The 20534-nt window shown below is 45.7% G+C and overlaps 1 protein-coding gene across 1 annotated transcript in view; it reads right to left on the bottom strand.

The window, feature by feature from the left end:
• VARS2 (valyl-tRNA synthetase 2, mitochondrial) overlaps positions 1-20534 on the bottom strand; it is a 228570-nt gene that overhangs the window by 47069 nt on the left and 160967 nt on the right. The window contains exons 15-23 of the mRNA XM_086920692.1: positions 19374-19455; positions 17352-17428; positions 16460-16547; positions 15881-15986; positions 8418-8488; positions 7372-7497; positions 2235-2339; positions 2047-2115; positions 1519-1597 (exon numbers count right to left, since the gene is read on the bottom strand). Of these exons, the coding sequence (XP_086776818.1) occupies positions 1519-1597; positions 2047-2115; positions 2235-2339; positions 7372-7497; positions 8418-8488; positions 15881-15986; positions 16460-16547; positions 17352-17428; positions 19374-19455 (803 nt within the window). The remainder of the gene's footprint in view (positions 1-1518; positions 1598-2046; positions 2116-2234; positions 2340-7371; positions 7498-8417; positions 8489-15880; positions 15987-16459; positions 16548-17351; positions 17429-19373; positions 19456-20534) is intronic.

The raw sequence follows: 20534 nt of genomic DNA, 5'->3' as shown, positions 1-20534 counted from the left end.
CAACCGTATAAAATTCAAAGCTCTGACGCTTGCGTTCAGATCTCTGCATGGCTCCTGCCCACTTTACCTAAAAAAACGCCTTCCAAGATACTCCCAAAGCCGCGCACTACGGTCTAATGACCGTGTCCAATTGGTCGTCCCGCGAGCTAAAAAGGCCCGCCTTGGCGGTCGTACCTTTTCAGCAAACGTCTCCGCTCTGTGGAACTCCTTACCACAAGCAATCCAGCAGGCCCCATCCGAACCCTGCTTTAAGAAGATGCTAAAGACCTGGCTCTTCACCCAGCCACGCTAGTTCTCCTATCTTTGCCCCAGGCTATCTGTATTCTACTAGCGCCGGGACACCTCCTCGTGAGGTAGCTGTTCGCGCTGTATAAAATCCAGTATTATTATTATTATTATTATTATTATGTTACGAACACCCCAAATTATTAATTTTAGTAATTTTCTTATTTCGAATACTGCAAATAAAATTCCACTTGATTGCCCAGCATCACGTCTCTTATCAGCTGCATGATATTTTTTGATGCTAGCAAATTCTCAATATTCAACTACCCTATAGGTATTGTATGTGCTACATCCATATTTTGAACGAAAGATCAATTTTGAATAATGTGGTACACACCTTGGATGGAAACTGGCTACTGGCTATTACCTTTTTGCAACAATTATTTTCACTCTCAGACTCACATGATAAACATCTAAATTGGCATTCAGACTTACTTCTGTAGAAACTACTTCTATCATTCATCATTACGACCCCCGACCCCCCCCGCTCCATACACCCTTTTGTGAATATTAAATATATCGCTAGATTTAAACATTCAATACTTACTTGCAAACCACTTTGTGGAGCGATCCAAGGCGGACCTTACCTTCTGGCACGATTTTTGATTTTGAAATTTCAATATGATTGTAAGATTTTTAAGGATCTAGAATTGTGAAGCTTCTAATAATATTTGTTTACAAACTTTTAAACAAAATGTATTTTGATACGGGTACCACTTTGCGGATTGTTGTCAAATGCGGCTTGCCTCAAAGCCATGCATTCCTGGCTGCAGTTTGCACAACTGAAGTTAGCACCGACGGGATAGGGTACCCTCAGACGGGTGCCATGCAGCGCCACGGCTTCCCTGCTCACCCTCGCCAATTAATAATACTAAATTCATGCTGAATGTTTTCATGGCTGGCTTACATCTGCTGAGGACGTAACCACTTCTAGTAAGCAAAAAAGATCTTGCAGGAAAACCCTCACTACACCATGGAGCTCAGATGAGTTAGCAGCTGCCAAGAGACTTTTAAGGTGTTAGAAAAGCAATGTAGGTTACTTTAAAATCCAATTCTGGCACCTGACATGGATGGAGAGGGCTTTACTAGCTGTTAAGAGGATATCCCCACGATGATAGCGCGCTCGTACTTCTAGACAAATAATATAGTTTAAACATTGTTTTTATTTTTTTATTTTAAAATTCATTTAGATTAGATTACATTTAACAGAGAACAAGGAGCTGCAACACTCACCTTGAACTCGGTGTGAACACAGCGCAAACCTCAGTGCGTCCGTTCCACACTCTGGGATCCCAGACGGGAAATCCCTCCTCTGAAAGAAAAGACCAAGAGTGCGATCACACCACAGTCCAAGGCTTGACCTTCCGGATATCAGGGAGACTGCTCAAGGTGGGTCCATCGGTGCGAAGAGGTCTGGATGGCAGACATCAGAAGGGGCATTCGAGACGGTACCCAGGGTCAATGTTTATCGACACATTGAGGGTCCTACGGCGACCCAAAATTGAAATGACAGAAATCACTGAAAATTACACATTAACTGCCCCTAACTGGTGCAGCTTTCACTGCTAGAACAGCTCTGCACCCCTGCAGCCACAACTACACAGACCACTTTAGCCTTGCATTGCCTTCTAAATACCCGAGCCTGTCCTGCATCTCTCCAGCAGTAACTTACAGAGATATGCAAGTCCCATCCAACCTTGACAAGCAACACAGTTGAATACGAGACACTGGCACAGGCTGTGGAGTTATGGACAGACTTACCTGCCCTTCCTCTGCCAAAGCCACCTCCCGGGGATCCAGGTTCCCGTCACGAAGCTTCTCGTGAAGTCGCTGGCAAGAGAAAGACAAGAGGGGTGAGGCCCCCAAAGAGTCTGTGAATAGCACGAGAGGGCCAAAGGGAGAAGAGATTACAGGAAGAAATCACATAGGATGAGACGAGCATGAAGTACCTGCAGGGAGACCCCTGAGACCACATCCAGGGGGTCCAGCACGTTACCCAAAGACTTGCTCATTTTGCGCCCATGGGCGTCCCGGACCATGGAGTGGAGGAACACCTGCAGAGAGGTGGAGCAGAGACAGGGAGATAAAGAGAGATGAGGACACCCAAACAAATTCAGCACAAAAAACAATGACATGAAAGTAGTAGCATGTCCCTCACTGAACTGATTTTAAAAAATGCAGACACTGCCTCACAATAATAAACACACAAATATGATATTTCTGAAGCAGCAGAGCATTTGGAAATCATTCTCTAAGATGGACACAATAAGCCTGGCCAAAACAAAATCCATGATAAAAATCATTTTCGAAGGCAAACAACAGTTGCTTCTAAAGGATCCTTCTATCTGCAGATTCCTTATCTCGTCATTCCATAACAAAAATGTATCTCCCAGGTGGTCATCTTGTGGAAACAGTGAAACCTGCATCACCAATCAACCAAACTGAAATCTCTGTGGATTTGAAGAGCCCTAGTGAAATTCTGTACAGACTAACTTATTGCTGCCTGGCAGATATCCAGCACTTCCTGGAAAAACACCTACGTAGCAGCCTTAGCCATGGTGGAACGGGCTCCGACAGCCTCAACAGGTTCACTCTGGGTGATGGCAGAGCAGATCTTGATACGCAGGATGATCCAATAGGAAGATATCAGCTTCGAACCCGCTTTGCCCTTTTTGGAGTCACCATAGCCATTGAAAAGATTATCATTTACCTGAAACTCTGGGGTCCTGGTCTATATAAAAGTAGAGTGCCCGGAGGGTCCTAATGGTGCAGCAGTTTGTCTTTGTTGTGATGAGGAGAGGAGAGAATTGGAAAAGTAATGGAACCTACCCACATGAAACTGAGTCACCAAGTTAGGAAAGAAAAGACATCTTAATTGAGAGGACCAACTTATCCAGGTCTCAAAGAACAACTGGGCCTGGGTTCAAACGGGGAACACATCTAGAACGTGAGCATCAAATTAAGATCTCACTGTTACATCAGAAAATAAGTTGGAGGAAACAAGTCAGCCCTTCGCAAGCCACATGAAAACAGATTTGAACAGTAATGGCGGATCAGATAAACAAAGAAATCCCGAACAGGCCTCCAAATTATCTTAAACGGTTCCGAAAGCAAAGCCTAGTCGTGAATTAGATAACGAAAAACTAACACATTCGATAAATTCTCCTCGAGAGGGTCAATATCCCCTCCGAAGCACGTGTAACAAAAATGACTCCAACAGCCATAACAGAGGGCTTTCAGAATTATAATCATGGCTTCGGAGGGCAAATCAAAAGGAACTCAATTTGCCCAGCTCAACCTCCAGGTGGAGATTCAGGTGCAGATCCTGGCCTTCCTGCTGGAAGAGGAGGAGAGGCGGTCCACCCTGACTGGAAGAGGAAGGGAAGGGGGGGGGGAGGGTTATAGGGATGGGTGAAGTATATAAAAAAACACTATCCTGGGTCAATACAGTGTAATCAAGATCATCTGAGCTCGGCCCGGACGCAATTTCCTCAACACGAGGAATAAAAGAAAAACAGGTTGAAACATATACTCAAGGTGGAAATCCAACCACCGAGATCTCCCTGGGATTACTTCAACGGAAGCAGCAGGGAGCAGAACTGCAGTCACTGCCGGTTCTCTAAATTAGAAAAGAGATCAGATGGAGGGCTTTCCCAGTGGCAGAAGATGAAACTTTGTGTGGAGACGTCACTGGTGGTTATCCAGGTGCTGCTGCTGGAGATAACATGTTGAGGGAGCCTGTCAGATGGCTTACCACCAGACAAATGTTGTAAGCCTAGCCCATTACCACAGACTCAGAGCCTCCAGATACAGGGGGCATGAATCCACACCGCCCTGCTTGTTGGTGGATCACATCACGGCTGTGTTGTCCATCTACACAGAACTAACCGGCTGCAGATGGAGAGCAAGAGCGCCTTGAGATCCAGATGCATTCACAGAGAACAACCAAGTTGATGTGAAACGTTGCCTTAGAGGGAGACCTGCGGCTTCTGATCGACAGTGCACAGAGAAGACTGCTCCAAACAAGGACAGAAGTGCCTCCACCGCCAGGCTGGTGCTCCTCCACCAGAGATGCTGGGATACTTTCTGGGCAATCTGGTGGTGCATGTGAGCACTGCAGTCCATGGATGTGCCTCCGAGCACAAGGCACTAGCAAGATTAGGAGGTGAGGAGGCCCAGCAGATGCAGGAGTGTCTGGGCTGGAAGAAGAGCTTCTGCTGATACTTCGGGATCATGTCTCCACGATCTCCCGGAGTGGTAGGTAGGCTTGAAGAGACCACGTCCTGTTCTGAACCAATAAACAGCAGTCGCTGACAGGGCTCGTGGTGCAACCCCAGTTCAAACAGGGGGGAGATTGTGGACTAAAACTAGTCTGACACCAGCTGCTGTGAAGACATCTTTAATAAGCAACCTTTTAAGTTGTGCCGCCAGCACTGACATCACTTTTGTTAATATGTAAAGCGCTAACATCAGCCAAATGGCAAAACTGCAAATTGATATTCAGAGGATCCCAACAAAAGCCGGAGGAAGCTCCTGTGGAACTGCAGGATCGAAGTATGAAAGTGCGCGTGCCGCAAGTCGAGGGAGAGTAGTAGGTCACCAGGCTCTATTGCTAGTAACACTTAAGCTAAGGACATTTTTTGAACTTTTAATTGCAGAGGAAGTTGTTCAGAACGCAAAGGGCCAGAATTGGTGAAGGCCGAGGTGTGCGACGGACTAGCCCCAGGGACCAGGAGAGCTCGGAGCACATCTTTAGGGTTCAGGGGGGGCTGTGCCAGATACAGGTCTTGGAACTGAGACTAAAAAAAATGCTTGCCATCGCTCTAGTTTATGGTATTAGCACGCATGTACCCACACTTTTAGCAGAACTTGGTAGCATAGCAGGACTGAAGGTACCACAAGAGATGAAGTGATGATCCAATATTGACTTCGGCTTGCCACAGGAGCAGCACCATTTAAAGTCTGACAGCTTTGAAGGGGACATTATTCTAAAATACTGCACTTTTACATGTTCAGAAGATAGAAATTCTGGATCTGAACCAAAGGGCACATAAAACAAGCACTGGTAACAGGTCTTGCTTTGGTAACCGACTGGCTTTGCAAATGGTGTTTAGCCATGCTATACAGTGCGCACCTACAAAATGACGTGGGTGCTTTTGTTTCCTTTTAAGTTCCTGATCAGATTTGGATTGGTTACTACAAAGAAAATAAAACATGCAAAAGTGTTTTTTATTTTTAAAGCAGGTGGGGGAGCAGAAGCAGCACGGGGAAAACGAGGGACTGACAAACAATACTGGGGCGGGAAGCGGGTGGATGGAGAAGCAATACAGGGGGCAGAAAGGGGGGCATTGAAGCAACACAGGATGAGCGTGAGAGCAGCAGGGGGCAGGGCTGGAGAGGACACGAAAGGAACGGGGGCCAGAGCGAAAGAAACACTGGGGTGGGGAAAGCAACAGAGGGTGCAGGAGGAAGGAAGCAATGGGAAGCCGCACATGCACAAGAGAGATGGGGGTGGGGATGAGAAGTCAAGCAACAGAGAGCAGTGCAGGGGGGAGACGTACATGAGGGAGAGTCCTCGCATGCACACGCACTCTAATGAAGTGCTGCACTCTAAGGAAAAAAAGTAGCCATTGAAAAAGAAGCAGTGGAGGCAGTGATGCCAGCTAATCAAAAATTGTGAAGAGGTAATACTCCATAGGACAGAAATACACAAGATTGACAAGCTGGGAATCAATAAGAAGCACGAAAAGGAGAGTGACAATGAAAGGCAACCAATGGTAAGCATTGGGCAGGCTCCAAGCATCTCCATGTTCTTGGTAAGTCACAAAAGCTCTCACAAGATGGGGCATGCACCGTCTAGTAGGCTCGACCTAAAAAGGACCAGACGTCAATGTACCAGGATGATGCCTTCTGCAGCTCTGTGATACATGTCTGGGGCAGAGACCGGGGACAAGCTAAGGCCATGGTGCCAACTCGTGGCGCGAAAAGATGTTACACATTCTGGATCTAGTCTGGAGCTTTGGAGGATCCAAAAGGTGAGGAATCTGCAGGCTGAAGTCTCCATAAGGTTATAAGAACTTTGCGTTCAGTAGAAAAAGATAAGACATGGCGGACAATATGTAAATATAGATTGTATAGCTAAAATCATGGTAATATGGTGGAAAAGTCAGAACTATGTTGCATTAATCAAAAATCCAAAATTGCAATCAATAAGGAAAATATGTATACCATGAAGTAGAGAGAGCTACGACAAACAGAAAATGTATGTCCCAGAAAGCCAAAAAGTCCGGCCAACGCAAGTTGGGGCAATGGGTATTGTATTTTAGTTTTTATTGCAAGCACATGCAGCAAAAACTAAGGAAAAAGTCAACATTCTGTAGATTGAAGGCTGTGGTCTTATGTTTGCAATATAAATTGGTAAAGTATGAACTATAATCATAAAAGAGTCCTTCATAGCATTCAGGTGTGCTCCGAGCAGGCTTCGCAACCCTTTTCAGTTTAATGCACATCACAGGACATTATTGTCGTTACTGGGATTTAAAAAAAAGGTATTCTTGGCTTAGAACTGCTGTCAACTGAAAACGAATTTTTTTAAAACACTAATTACTAAAAAAATGAAAAAGAATGGAAAGAAAGAAAGCATTGATAAAACCAAGCATTGGATCATCAGGCCTGGGGCTAAAGTGCACTTCTTTTTAGGATGTGCACGTGATAAGACTAAATGTTGTCAATCGCATCAAGACAGCCAATCAAAGGGGGCTGACCCATTGCCTCAAGTGGAATGCTGTGGTACGCGGAAAGCAAAATGTGAAGAACAGCTGACCAGATCAATGGGTAACGAAGGCTGACCAAAAGCTTTTCTATGTGTGCATATATGAATGGGCTGGCGAGATAGTGAATGTGCCTCTAGACCAAACCTGAAATGGAGCTATGAAATATATAAATATGACAAAACAAGAATATGGTCTACAGGACGAAAAGTTGAAGATATATTTGAAAGTTGGAGAGACAGAAAAGGGAAAATATTTTATGTGGTTGATAAAAAAAAAGGCGTATTTGTAAAGTAGATGGACACGTGGACGATACCTGGGAAAAGGGCAGCTGCCCAGTTAACTGCTGCCCCAACATCACCATCCTGGCCACCCAGAAGAAGATGAGGTCACTTCCTGTCTCCAGCAGGCTGTTGGGGTAGAACTGTTCCAGGTCTTGCGTCTGATAAGGAAACAGAGTGAGGGAAAGGGGTTATTGCTGAATGTCTGGTACTGGGAGGAACTAAGCCTAGGAGAAAACTCACAGGGACACTGGATCCCACCTCAGATATCCAATCTTCAGGATCCAAGACACAACCACTATACATCACATGTACAACTCTAGGAGACAACATGTGCTTGCAGCACACGCAAAGCATGCAGTGAATTTAAGACCAGTAATGTCAACAGCCTGGTAGACTCCAACTTACCTCGAGTATACAAAAGTCCAGGCAATATTTTAAAAGAGGTCCAAGGAAAGCACACCAAATAGGTTTGTGGAACACGTCACAACAAATATCTAAGGTTGGGAAACTCTACTTCCTTTCTCATCATAAATACTACACCCTGCAGCCTCATACTACCTCTCACATAACCTCCTATTCATCCCTCCTGAAGAGCTCACACATCAATACAGAGCATCAATAAGACCCTGTGGAATACGGCAGCGCTTCTCCACGTGGAGTCTACCCCGGCACAGTGAATCTCTTCGATCCAGTCTCACACTCCAGACATTTGATTAAGGCTTGCGCATGAACGGGTGTCTGCTAACGTGATCCAGCCCACTTACAGACATACAACATTAGACCCTCACTCAGCCACGTTGCCTCAAAGGATCACGTGCTTTCCTAGTTATCCTTCAGAGGAATCTTTATTGATAATCATAAGCACTGAATTTTCCTGTGGTTGAGCAAGAGATCGCACCCAAGGGAGCCACTAAGTTTAAACTGATGAGTGCAGATTAAATAATGGTAGCCTCCCTCAAGTTGTTCTCTTCGCCCTCTCAAGTCAAGTTCTCCAAGATGGGATTAACTGCGGTGCCGCAGGCAGTCCTGCACAGCAAATCACCCGTGAGGGTCTCCAGGCGAAGGTCAGGCCATTTACCTGCTCAGGCCAGCCCAGCATGGCAAAGGGGAAGAGGCCGGATGAAAACCAGGTGTCCAGCACATCGGGATCTGCAGAAAAACAAGAAACAAAAATAACTGGGAAGTCACTGAGGTTAACCCACTGTGTAGTTTTGATCTTTAGAAACCAGAGAGTACATTAACACTAGAGTCAGTCGCACCTGCCTGTCCGCAGTCTAAAAACTTTCATAAGTGAGAAGGGTCAGATAGATATATATATATATATATATATATATATATATATATATATATATATATATATATATATATATTCACTGAAAAAAACCATAGGCTTCAGGGACGTTATAGTTAGAAATTAGCATTTAAAAAACCTTAGAAATTCACTGAAAAAACCACAGGTTTCAGGGACGTTATAGTTAGTTGGGCATTTCACTCGTACAAAACCGGAGAAATTCGGCCATTATAGTTAGTTCAGCTAATTATAACTCACACCCCTGCAATGAACAGCTGATGACATCACATATCACATCATTCATGACATTAAGTGACATCACTGATTTGGGGCGGCCCTGTGATTAGCATGACCTCCTCTGTATTTGCCATGAGATTTATAAGTGCTTGGATTTTGGCAGAGTGATTGGATAAGTACATGGTGCTCGCTGGGTGATTGAGGGAGTGCATAGGTAGTGACCGGGAGATGGCTGGCTGCATGGGTAGTGCTTAGGGGATTGTAGCAGTGCATGTGTTAGTGCCTGGTTCATTGCATGAGTACATGGGTAGTGACTGGATTATTAGAGTACTGCAGGGAGAGTGCATGGTGAATTTATAGGTGCTTGTGTTTTGGTGCAGTGATTAGATAAGTCCATGGAACTGGCTGCGTGATTGGAGGCGTGCATGGGTAGTGACTAGGAGATGGCTGGACTGCATGAGTGGCGCTCACGGGATTGTAGCAGTGCATGTGTGAGTACCTGGGTCATTGCATGAGTACATGGGTAGTGACTGGATGATTAGAGCGCTGCAAGGACAGTTCATGGTGATTTTATAACTGCCTGGGTTTTAGCGGAGTGATTGGATAAGTACAGGATACTGGATGGGTGATTGGAGGAGTGCATGGGTAGTGACAGAGGGATTGCTGGAGTGCATGGGCACTACCTGGGTAATTGGAGGAGTGAATCAGTAGTGTGTAGGTGGTTAGAGGTCTGCATGGGCAGTGCACAGGGGACTGTACCACCGCATGTGTTCGTGCCTGGGTCATTGCATGAGTACACGGGTACTGACTGGATGAAGAGAGGACTGCAAGGAGAGAGCATGATGAATTTATAAGTGCTTGTGTTTTGGTGGAGTGATTGGATAAGTACACACATCTCACATCAGGCCCTGCCCCCTCCCTTCACCACTGTGCAAACGCGACCCCTGGCGGGTTTTAAGTTGCTGGATTAATTCCCCTTGAATCCTGAGGCTCCCTGGGGCCTAACTAGCTCACCAGGTACCTCCAGTAAGCACCACAGAGCTGCTTTGCAAAGAGGTGTTCCAAGGCCACGCCCCTTTTTACATCTCACTGCAACGCTTACTGGAGGTACTTTGCGGGCTAGTTGGACCCAATGGATCCTCAGGATCCAACTAGCCCACCAGGTATCTCTAGTAAGCCCCACAGAGCTGCGTTGCAGAGAGGTTTATAAAGGGGCGTGGCCTGGGACCACAAATAAAGGGTGTTTGGTGTATGTTTTTTAGGGTCGGTTGTTTGGTGTCACATGTTAGGCTCCTGCTGGTATTTTTGACAGAGTAAAAACAACACTCCCTGCATTCTTAAGAAATACAACCCCATTCATCCAGTACCAGAGCCTTTCGTTCAGGTCCTTGGACTGAAATCCACTGGCGCCCTCTGGTGGCTCTCCCTGACCTATAAAGCACTTTTCTGGACTTTTTAAGTCACTCATTTGGCGGATATTTGAAGAATGAAAAAACCTTCATGTTCCGAAGGAAAATGATGAAACTGGCTCGTATGAAAAACGTCACTTTACAGTTTGTGGTCAGTAGAGGGCTAGATAACAGACGTCAATAACAAGAAGCAGGAATCTGGTAATGTCTGACACAAAAGCAGAATTGAATGAGCAAGAAAAGAGCCTTACACATGCCCCAAGACGGTTCAGAAGCATGGTAGCAGAAGGACATATGACCATGCTGCACTCCCTGGATGCACATACTTGTGCCCATCAGGAGGAAGCATGGAGACAACATCCGTCCAACCAACAAGCTCAAGCAGCCATTCCCACCCACCGCCCACCTCCGAAAACATGTGAGCAGGTGTCCAACTTCAGGCCTCGCGGAAGGGGTGCCCCTAAAGTGGGTAGACAAGGCCATGATACTCCTCCTGACAAACAGAGTGCATACTAATGTGTGGTTAGACATACAAACATTCTAGAGTTTGAAGTGTACTGAAACTGAACTTTATTAAAATTGCATTTGTATAGCGCTTACTAACCCTAATGAAGTGCTGAAGCATGAGTGTTAATGTGTTATTCTATGAAATATATATTTTGGTATGGTTGTTTTTTTAAATAAAAGAACACATTTTTCATCAAAAAGCTATATTTATATATCATTTATGATCGAATAAAGATTTATTTGCAATACATGCGATTATTAAAATTTTCTTTTTCAAATTAACCTATATTTTTTCAATTGAATTCCCAGTAAAAGTATTGCTCGAGTAACTACTTTCCAAACATTTCAAATGGATTTGACCAATTTTCTGTATATATTATTTTTATTTAACATTGCAATACATGTACATCCTAATGAAACACGTTCTACTGTAATAATGATAAAAAGGTGACCATCAAAATTGTATTAAATTGAGTTTTTAATTTCACGTTTGCAAGAAGCTGGCTCTCTGTATAGTGCACCAGAACGAGATACACTGCGCAGAAAGTCCAGGGGACCCTAATTGGCTTACAGGGGCTACAGTAATAATCGTAAATACTCTTTTGTGGTGGTGTGGGCGAGCAGTTAGGCTGATAGGAGTGTAGTGTTAAGCATTTGTTGTACTCTCAGATGCAATAAATGAGACACACTCAAGATTAAATCCGAGACCAATTTAGAAAAATAACAAATTTTTATTTGCAGTTCTTCCTATGGGGAAAACGCTTATACTGCATACAGTTACTTGCAATAGGTTTCCAGGTTTCCTTCTGGACTTAAGGTGGTAGGGGGTAAAGGTCTGAAGAATCATCAGTAGTTATTTATTTATTTGAAAAGTTTAATAAAGCGTGAACATGACCCTTACGGGTATCAGAGCACTGTACAAAGTGGCGTAAGCATGAGTGCAACAACATGGAATAAATGAGGTATCCTAACCACAAGGTCAAAGGTGGGGGGGGGGGGGGGGGGGGGTAGAGAACATACACGGTCAAAGGGGGGGCACGGGGAGTCAGCCAATCTAGTGGGACCAGTAAAGATTCAGCAAGTCCAGAAAATGCAGAACGCCAAGACTTTGGGTCCAGGTTCCCACACCACCAATCCAGGAGGAATGCCCTGTCGATACACTGGTCGGGGAGATTTGCATAGGCCTTTCCACAGATTCCGTTGACCCCAGGGGTACTGGACAAGGCCAGCCAAGCAGGAAAGTCACTCGTACACATTGCCTTGAAGAGGGCTAGATAGACATGGAATTCGGACTTACTAGAGACTGACTGCCACACTGGGAATCTTCATACAGGACTGCTCGGAGTTGTTGACCAGTGGCGAGCGGGAGCTTTGAGATCTCCACCCCCAACGGTGGTAAAGGGTGCCAGCTTTGGATTTTGCAGATGCTAAACCTGCTCCCCAGTGTTGGGGAGGGGCACAAGATTGCTTCTTTTGAAGAAGTGGGAGCACCCCCCAGGACGTGGAGCGGCATCACTATGGAGGTGCCTGGTGCCCCCCTACACTCTTTATTCTAAGCCGAAGTATTCCTTACAGAGCCCTCTCAGGACAGTGCCGGACCTCAAGATGGCGACTGGATTTTGTTCGGACTGCGGTATCGCATCGCTCCAACTCCACCGCCTTCTTATGACATTCTCCGATTACACCTGCTCATTATCCTGACAGCGGAATCCGAGTACTATGTCCGATGCGCAGTGGAGCTGCTCGATTCAGCTATATAGGAGATTGGCCCTGGTTCATCCCTCGGCCGTCACCTACCCAGCCGGACTCTGGGCACAGTTTTCTCCCCGTCTCCCTGTTTTTCTCCCATGCCTCGCCCTCCCCTGACAAATTTCCGTAACTATGCTTTCCTTTTTCCTATGTTTGATCTTGCTCTTGGAACAAATGTAACTTGTAACCTGTAACTCTGATCCTCATGTAAAGCGCTCTGATACCTTTGTGTCTAGCCAGCGCTATATAAAGCTCAAATAAATAAAAAATAAATAAGGCAATAGATCTAAAGGACACAAGAAAATAAACATATTACAATTTGAACAAACAGTATAAAAAAAGAGTATCAAAACCAGAGAAAGAGGTAGATTTAGAAGGTAACAGGGTTAACGCTGTTGATGGTCATTCAAGATTAGCCATTTGACATGTGTTTTTGAAAGAGGCAGTAGATGGATTGGATCTGGTCTCGGGAGTAAGAGCGTTCCAAATTCTTGGAGCAAGACCAGAGAAAGCAAAAGTGTACGCTCTTTTCTTATTCAATTTGGGAGGTTTCCATAGTAGGGAGTTTTAGCTTCTTTAGTTCCGACACGAGCCAGATAGCTTAAGTTTTTTTGCCAGGTAAACTGGGGTGTTGTGGTGAATAGCTTTATGCATTAGGCAAACTTTCTTCCACCAGATCCTAGCTTCAAAGGTCAACCAGTTAAGTTGAATTAGGTCTGGCGTGATGTGGTCATGTTTTCTGGAGCCAGTGATGAGTCTGGCAGAAGAGTTCAGAGTGGCTCCAAGCGGAGGCAAACTAACTTTGGGTAACCCAGCTAGGGTCACCAATCCATATTCCAGCGTGAGATAACTAGGGAGTTTACCGTTGGCGGGATGTCCTAAGGTGGAAGGAAAGGCTTGATTTTCCGAAGGGTGTCTAGCTGAAGATTGTTTCCCTAATAGTTGCTCTGATGTGATCTTGCATATTAAGGTGTTATACCTAAGGATTTAGCAGAGTCAACAACATTAGGGGTGCAGTTAATAGCAGTGAGCTGTTTGAGCCAGTCAAGATTAGGTGCAGGGTGGTTGCGGGGGGAGGGGGAGAATCAGAAGGAATTCTGCTTTGAGAGTATTTAACAGTAGGTGGTTATGAGCTGGCCATTGTTGAGTTTTTAGGAGTGCATCACTAAGAGCTTTTATGTCACCTGGAGAGGAAATTTTCAAATACAGTTGAGTGTCATCAGCATACATATGGTAGTGAACGTTGGAGCGGTTCAGAATATCGGAAAGCAGTTCCATAAAAAGGTTATAAAGTGTGGGCGGAGAGATACACCAATAGTGACCGGGGCACTGGTTGCAAGGGATTGGTTAACTTTGATTCTTTGTGTGAGGTTCTGTAAGAAAGAGGCAAACCAGTTTAAGACCGGGCCCAAAAATCTCATCCTATACTGAAGAGCACTCAGAATGTCATGTTTTGATGGTGTCAAATGCTGAGGACAAGTCAAGAAGGATCAGATGACAAGGGACATTTTGGGTTAGCCTTTACCTGCCCTGCAGCGTCCGGCTGCCGAGGTGCTGGTCAGGTGCACTACACCAGAGGAGAAATGGGGGCCACCTCGAAACAGCTGCAGTGGGGATTTGGGGACAAGTCCAGGAGCTCCCACTGGAGGACTCGATCCCACGACCTTCATGATCCGAGGAAGCACAGACCGTTCTCAGGAACCCGGGCTGGGGCGTTTGGGTGTAGAGTGGTTAGGCTGTGTGTCTTAGGTGCTCATGGTTGTCGGCGTCACCGATTGAAGGGACAAAAAAAAAACAGGACACCTGGGCAACTCTCGAAGGGGGCCTCTACGGTGTTCGTTCTTGGAGTAGTTGGAGTCCAGATTGGACTCAAGCAGGTTTTTGGTTGCTACAAGGGTCCGGTAAAACAGGGATCGGTGCTGTATGGCTCCAGTTGATCCTGGCATCTTCTCACTTGGGGAGGAAGGCAAATCTAACCTTCTGGAGCACAGAGACCTCTTCCTGGGCGGCTGCTGTGTTAGTAGACCCAGGGGGCGGCAGAACTGTGGACCGGATTTTGCTGTTTGGGGCCTGCAAGCTGCTGAGGAGTAGCTCTTCCTCTCCAAGGAAGATTGCTGTCAATTTGCGAAGTGCTGGCAGTCCACCGGGGTTCTTGGCAGATGCACAGCAACAGGATGAGTCAGTTTGTCAGCCCAGGCGCAGGTAGGCAGGGTTTGATGTCAACGTCCACAGCTGGTCCTCAGTTCTAGCTTCTTCGCTCTTCTTTATCCTCTTCTTCTTGTGCCCGTCGAACCGAAGTTCCTGGTGTCGGGGTGCCACCTAAATACTCAATTTAAGGATGTTAAGGGGAGTGTAAGTTACAGCCTAAATTGGCTACTTACCTTTGGGATGCTTAACCCCGCCCCACCCCCATATGACCACTTCCTGTGTGGAGTGGGCATAACCCTGACCCAGTGTATCTAATTTCACCAAAACCCAAGATGGTGGAATTCGATTTTTCATGTTCACCTTAAAGGTGTAACTAGCCTGATAGTGGGCACGCCTCATGGCTAGCTCATTTTCCCACCTATCCTGGTGCTAAATGGGCCCTGGGCAGGGGGTGGCATTGACCCTGTCTGGGGGGAGCTAGGGGGTGCATATCAAAGATGGCAGAGGCCTTTGAAGCCTTCGGCCTTGATACGCTGATTACTAGCCATCCTGCCTAGAGGAGGGGACACCATTTCCGGCCAGAGCAGGCATTGTTTCTGATCTCAGAGAGGATGGGTTCTCACCTGCAGGGGGTCAGAAACTTGGCTGAGGTGGCAGTCAACCAGCACACTAGAGGTTGGTGAGTTTTCATGGGGGCATCTCTAAGGTGCCGTTTGGGTGCATGTCATAATAAATTGTGAGGTCCCCAGACCATAAAGATTGCATCAAGGTATGAGTCAAACAAAGGAAAATATGAATGTATTTAAAATAATGCATCTGAAAAGAATGTTGATGTACGTCTTGGAGAATGGGTAAAAATTAAGTATCTCATATCTTCTGGCACCCCCTCGGGAGACATGGCTCACCTGTTCTCATCGAGACTCCCTGCAGTGCTCAGAGCGGGTAGGTGGCTTAACCTCTCATGAACACGCTGTCTAGTATTAGACCAGACCAGACCGGCTGGGTACACTTATCATCAGCAAGTCATCAGGCATACTGAGGTGCAAGGTGACCTCATGCTGGCAACGAGGCTTAGCACTACTAGCTGGACCAGCTTGCTACCCACCAACAAGACGTACAGCCATGCAGATCACATCGAATGGGCGCTCTCACCTTGGAACATTCAAGGGCTCTCACTTCAGACCTGTAAGCTGACCTCACCTCTGGTAAGTAGGATGTCCTGCTCAGGTGTCCCCAGAGCCTCAGCAGCTTTCTTTAGAGCCTCCGCTTCTGATTGAGCGACCACCCAGAAGGCCTCACTCTCATCCTGTATTCGGAGCAAGCAATTAAAATCATAGGTGGGAACAGTGAATGAAGGAAGAAAGATGTCCCATTGTGCTCTTGTGTTCTGCTCTTACAACATTGCACACATGGGTTGCAGTCAGCGGTCCCACACCATTCTGTAGACTGTCTGCAGGCAGCAATATTATACCTTACCAGCAAAGGCTGAAGCCAGCTCTCTCATGCTGTTCTCTACCCTGGCTGAAGCTGGTGCTCCCACAACATTCGGCACAGTGGCTGCAGCCAACGCTCTTGCAACGATATACACATGGATAGCAACTCACACCCCTACATCATCCCACAGGCTGCCGCCGGCCACCTCTACTACAACATTATACCCAGGGATAGCAACAACGCTCCCCTACATCATCCCACAAGCTGCCGGAAGCCAACACTTGTGCAACATTCGCTTCTACCCACATCCCACAACAGATACAGCAAGCGCTCCTGCAGTTGTACCTGTGGCAAGTTACTTGATTGCAAATTCGAAACCATGTAGGCGGGAACCTGATGACCCCACCAGAGCTGCCGGGAGACGCACCAATCACTGCAGTCAAGAAACAAACACAGAGACATTACAGGACTTGTACGAATCCCTTGCCCTGTAAACTAACAGCAAGAAGCACGCGAAAATCTTGGCTTGATATATCCTGGATGTAACTATTGCAAGGCGAAGTATGGGATATGCGTCAGTCATGTAAACAAGACTTGTACTGTGCAAGGGGTGCAGTCCTACTCGCCAGCAGCAAGATTACTTTAGCAATCCTATAGCATGGTACAGCAGCGCTGCATTTGGAATATAGGGTGCCCTTGAAATCATAACACTCAAAAGTAAACCTTAAGATCTAAAACCAAACTATTAATTTTAAAAAGGGAGAGGGTGAAGGTTGGACCGTCTCGGTTTGTTTCACAGAGGATCTTCTCTCATGACTGTTTTCCCTCCCTACACTCCTCTCTGTTCCCTTGACACCAACTCACATTACTGCAAAGTGCTTTGCGGTGCAGCATTGTCTGCTCCCGCTTTTCGCTCTGACGCTTCTTGTTTTTAGCTCAAAATGGTTGCTCATAAACTACAGAGTACTGAAGTCATCTTCCTGTGTTCTGGATTTCTTCACTTTAGCTGCTTTATATTTACTGAATATTAGCTTTGGGAGCTCCTGGGTGGAGTCTCTCAGTGACACTGGACAAGCCTTCCGGAGTGACAACTCTTCCAACCCGCGCTGCACGAGTGGTCATGGTAGGGGAGGCCGAGAGGATGCAATCTCAAGCAGCCATCTGGCAGCCTCAGCACTGTGCAACAATTACTCAAACGAAGGACAATAATCCATGTGGGTGGAAGCATCAACGTTACCTAATGTCGGAGAGCCACTTCTTCCAGATCTTCCCATGCACACTGGGGATGAGCTGCAGGCGGCCAGAGTCCACAGCCTGCCGGGAAGAAAAAAGAATCACTCATGGGCAGGAACCTTGCAAGAAGGAGACGAGAACACAGCCACCCTGGACTCTTGGAGACAACGCAGGCAGCCTCCAGATCCTTCACGACTCAATGCACAACAGTTCAAGAACTGCAGGTAACCCGGGGAGAAGACCCTCAGGAACCCAATAAAACATCCTGTAGACCTCCAGTGTATAGTATCCTGTGTGTTCCTATTCTCTGATTGTCTGAGCTGGTACCATGCTGAGGGTGAATGATGCATAGAACACTGGTTTTAAGTGGAAGCCAGTAGATAGGGACAGTTGAGGGGAGGATAGAGGCCTGACAGGACCTACCTGCTGTTACTGTAAGAAAAGGGCCTAACATGAAATATAGACCTTACCGCCTACCTGAGTGGCTTCAGACCATTGTCTGAAGACCCTCCCATTGTCTGAAGACCATTGTCTGAAGACTGTAAGAGATTGCCTGGAAGTAAAGAGCTCTTGTACATAGTACTGTCCAACATGTAAATGAATGAGTTTGGGTGGTTGTGGTTTAGAGAGGCCCAAAGCACAGCAAGGTGAGGGGCACTTGGATTTCCCAAAATGGTGGACAATTTGTTTACATTGGATGTCTGGGCAAGAAAGTAAGTAAAGTTCCACCATATACTGAGCTTGGATTTTGCTCTGCACATGAGCTAGGGAGACACACCAACCGCTATTATATGAATCCGCGAGGACTTAGTGTTTGTGTAGCAAAGTGGATTCGTGGTTCTGCTGAGCTACTCCCGTGCGGATGGTGAAGCTGTTGGAAGTGTAACATCAGCCCTCGTTACAGCTCCAACAAGCAGAATAGTCAGAACATCCAGAGTTGGGATCCGCTCAGACAATTATGGGCTAGCAGCTGCAATTCTGTGAGGTCCACAACAAGACACTGTAGGTTCACCCCCACTTCTTGAAACCACAGAGAAGCAGGTATCTCTGCCTCACAACACATCATTTGTGTTTGATTTTGTGGTGGTGGCGGCTTGAATTACAGGGTTGAATGCGAGTTTCCATCTTTGAAAGACCCTCTTCCTCACAGAGCTCATCCCCAAAGCATCTTCTGCGAGAAGAGGCTACAGGGCTTGCTGAGCGTGCTGCACACTACAAAGAAGCAAGACCGTGACAGAGAAGCATTCAGAATGAGAGTATTTTCACAAAATAATAGGTTACTCAGATCTTTCAAGGATCTGTACATTCTTCTACAATTTTGTGGAGTTTATAAACGATTCTATGAAACTTTTACAGATTCTACAAGTTTGTTTGAGCACATCAGGGAATCATCTGTTTAATATGAAAATCATGATTCTTTATATTTTTGTTAAAATTGTCAAGGCCTCTGTATATTTTCCTTTGGGAAAAGCAGAGCAGCATTTCTGTCAAAACATCAAGTGTGTTATTCTCTGTGAAAATGGAAGATTCTGCAAATCTGTAGATGGAATGAAGTCAAGTATTTAAATAAAGTTTATGTGAAGAACTACTATTCTGTCAATCAGTTTGTGAAAAGATACAGGATTTTGTTAATTTCAATTGGAAATGCGAGAAATTCTCAGACGCTTTTTGGAAGAAGTATAAAGTATTTCAAAAACATTTGAAAGGACAGAAAGGATTTTATACACTGTCTCAAAGTATAAATCAGAATGGGTTAGTACTTTCAGGAGTTTAATATATTTTCTGTGGGTGGAAATATCTGTAGGCTTTGGTAAATCTGTGCAAAATGTCAGAGGCATTGAAGATATTTATCCTTAAAGGATGTTATTTTTTGGTGGAAAATGTTAAATCTCCTTTCTGACAAATATTAAGCTAAGATTGGCTTGTAAGGTTTCATCACGTTCTGTTGTGGGTGCATCATTGGCTAAGGAGATATTTTCTTGAAGTGGCACGCGTGCTGCACATATGTTCATGATCGATGTCTCACCTGTGAGGCAGATTCGGCCATCTCAGCACATCGGACAAACCACTGGCTCTTCAAAAGATACTCTACGACATCCCCGGAGCGGCTGTGAGGAGCACAAAGGGAGATACCAGGTGATTTGTGGAACACAAGAGGGGAAGTGAAGGACATAGGAATACGCAAACTACAAAAAGGTGGACACGAGGAACATCAATGGGGAGTGACAGACGTACAACATGTGTTCGGAGACCAAGTGGCGTACGAGGAAACAAATACGAGATGGAGGAGATACAGGCAGAACAAAGGTGGAAGTGAGCGCAGACAGGAGGGAAACTAAAGAGATTGCAAGGGGCGTGCAATGGATGTCCTGGGCAGAAGAGCCTGCTTTGAAACAGAAGTGTGTGAGGGATGAGCGTGGCACAAGTGGCCATGGGCGGCACACATGAGGAGGCATAAAGCACATGAGAAGATATGGGGTAATTAAAGGACACAAAATGGCATAAGAGAGACACAGAAGAGTATTTGACTCACACAAGAGGATGCAGGAGACAAAAAAGAAAAGATTAGAGGGGAATTAAGAATATGAAACAGGGATAACAGAGGGAATGGCACAAGACAATACATACTTAGAGATACAATTATGGGCGATCTCAATATCAATTTTGATGACCTTGTGGTTAGGATACCTCATTTATTTATCCATTTTGTTGCACTCATGCTTACGCCACTTTGATTGAAAACTTTATTGCCCTAGAAATCCAGCTGATCAATAACTCTCCCACGCACACAGCTGGATACTTGCTGGATCCCATATTTACTAACTAGAGGAGCCTGCAATCTGACTCTCATTTACCTATGCCACGGTCCGATCCTTTCCACGTCCCTTTCACGCTCTCAATAGACATAAGGCTTCGGACCTGTGATAATCACTTTGTCTCATCCAGTACCAGCTGGTCAAAATTAAATGTCCTCATGTGGAATGACATTTTAGAAGCCAATCCCTCCTCTGCTGTGTAACGAAGTGGTTCCAGATACATCAACAAGAGACTCCTGGCTCATTTCCTCCTTGGACACTTTCAATCCCATCTCCACTAAAAAGCACCATAGAATCCTTCCCCCGTCCCATGGAACAATGATTCCTCAAACAAAAAGAAAAAGTCATGCAAACAGCTAGAGAGGGAGTGT

The sequence above is a fragment of the Lissotriton vulgaris genome, chromosome 5 (genome assembly GCF_964263255.1).
Source record: "Lissotriton vulgaris chromosome 5, aLisVul1.2, whole genome shotgun sequence".
NCBI lineage: Eukaryota > Metazoa > Chordata > Amphibia > Caudata > Salamandridae > Lissotriton > Lissotriton vulgaris.
Note: the sequence above shows the minus strand (reverse complement) of the source record. Positions and strands in the feature narration are given on the sequence as shown.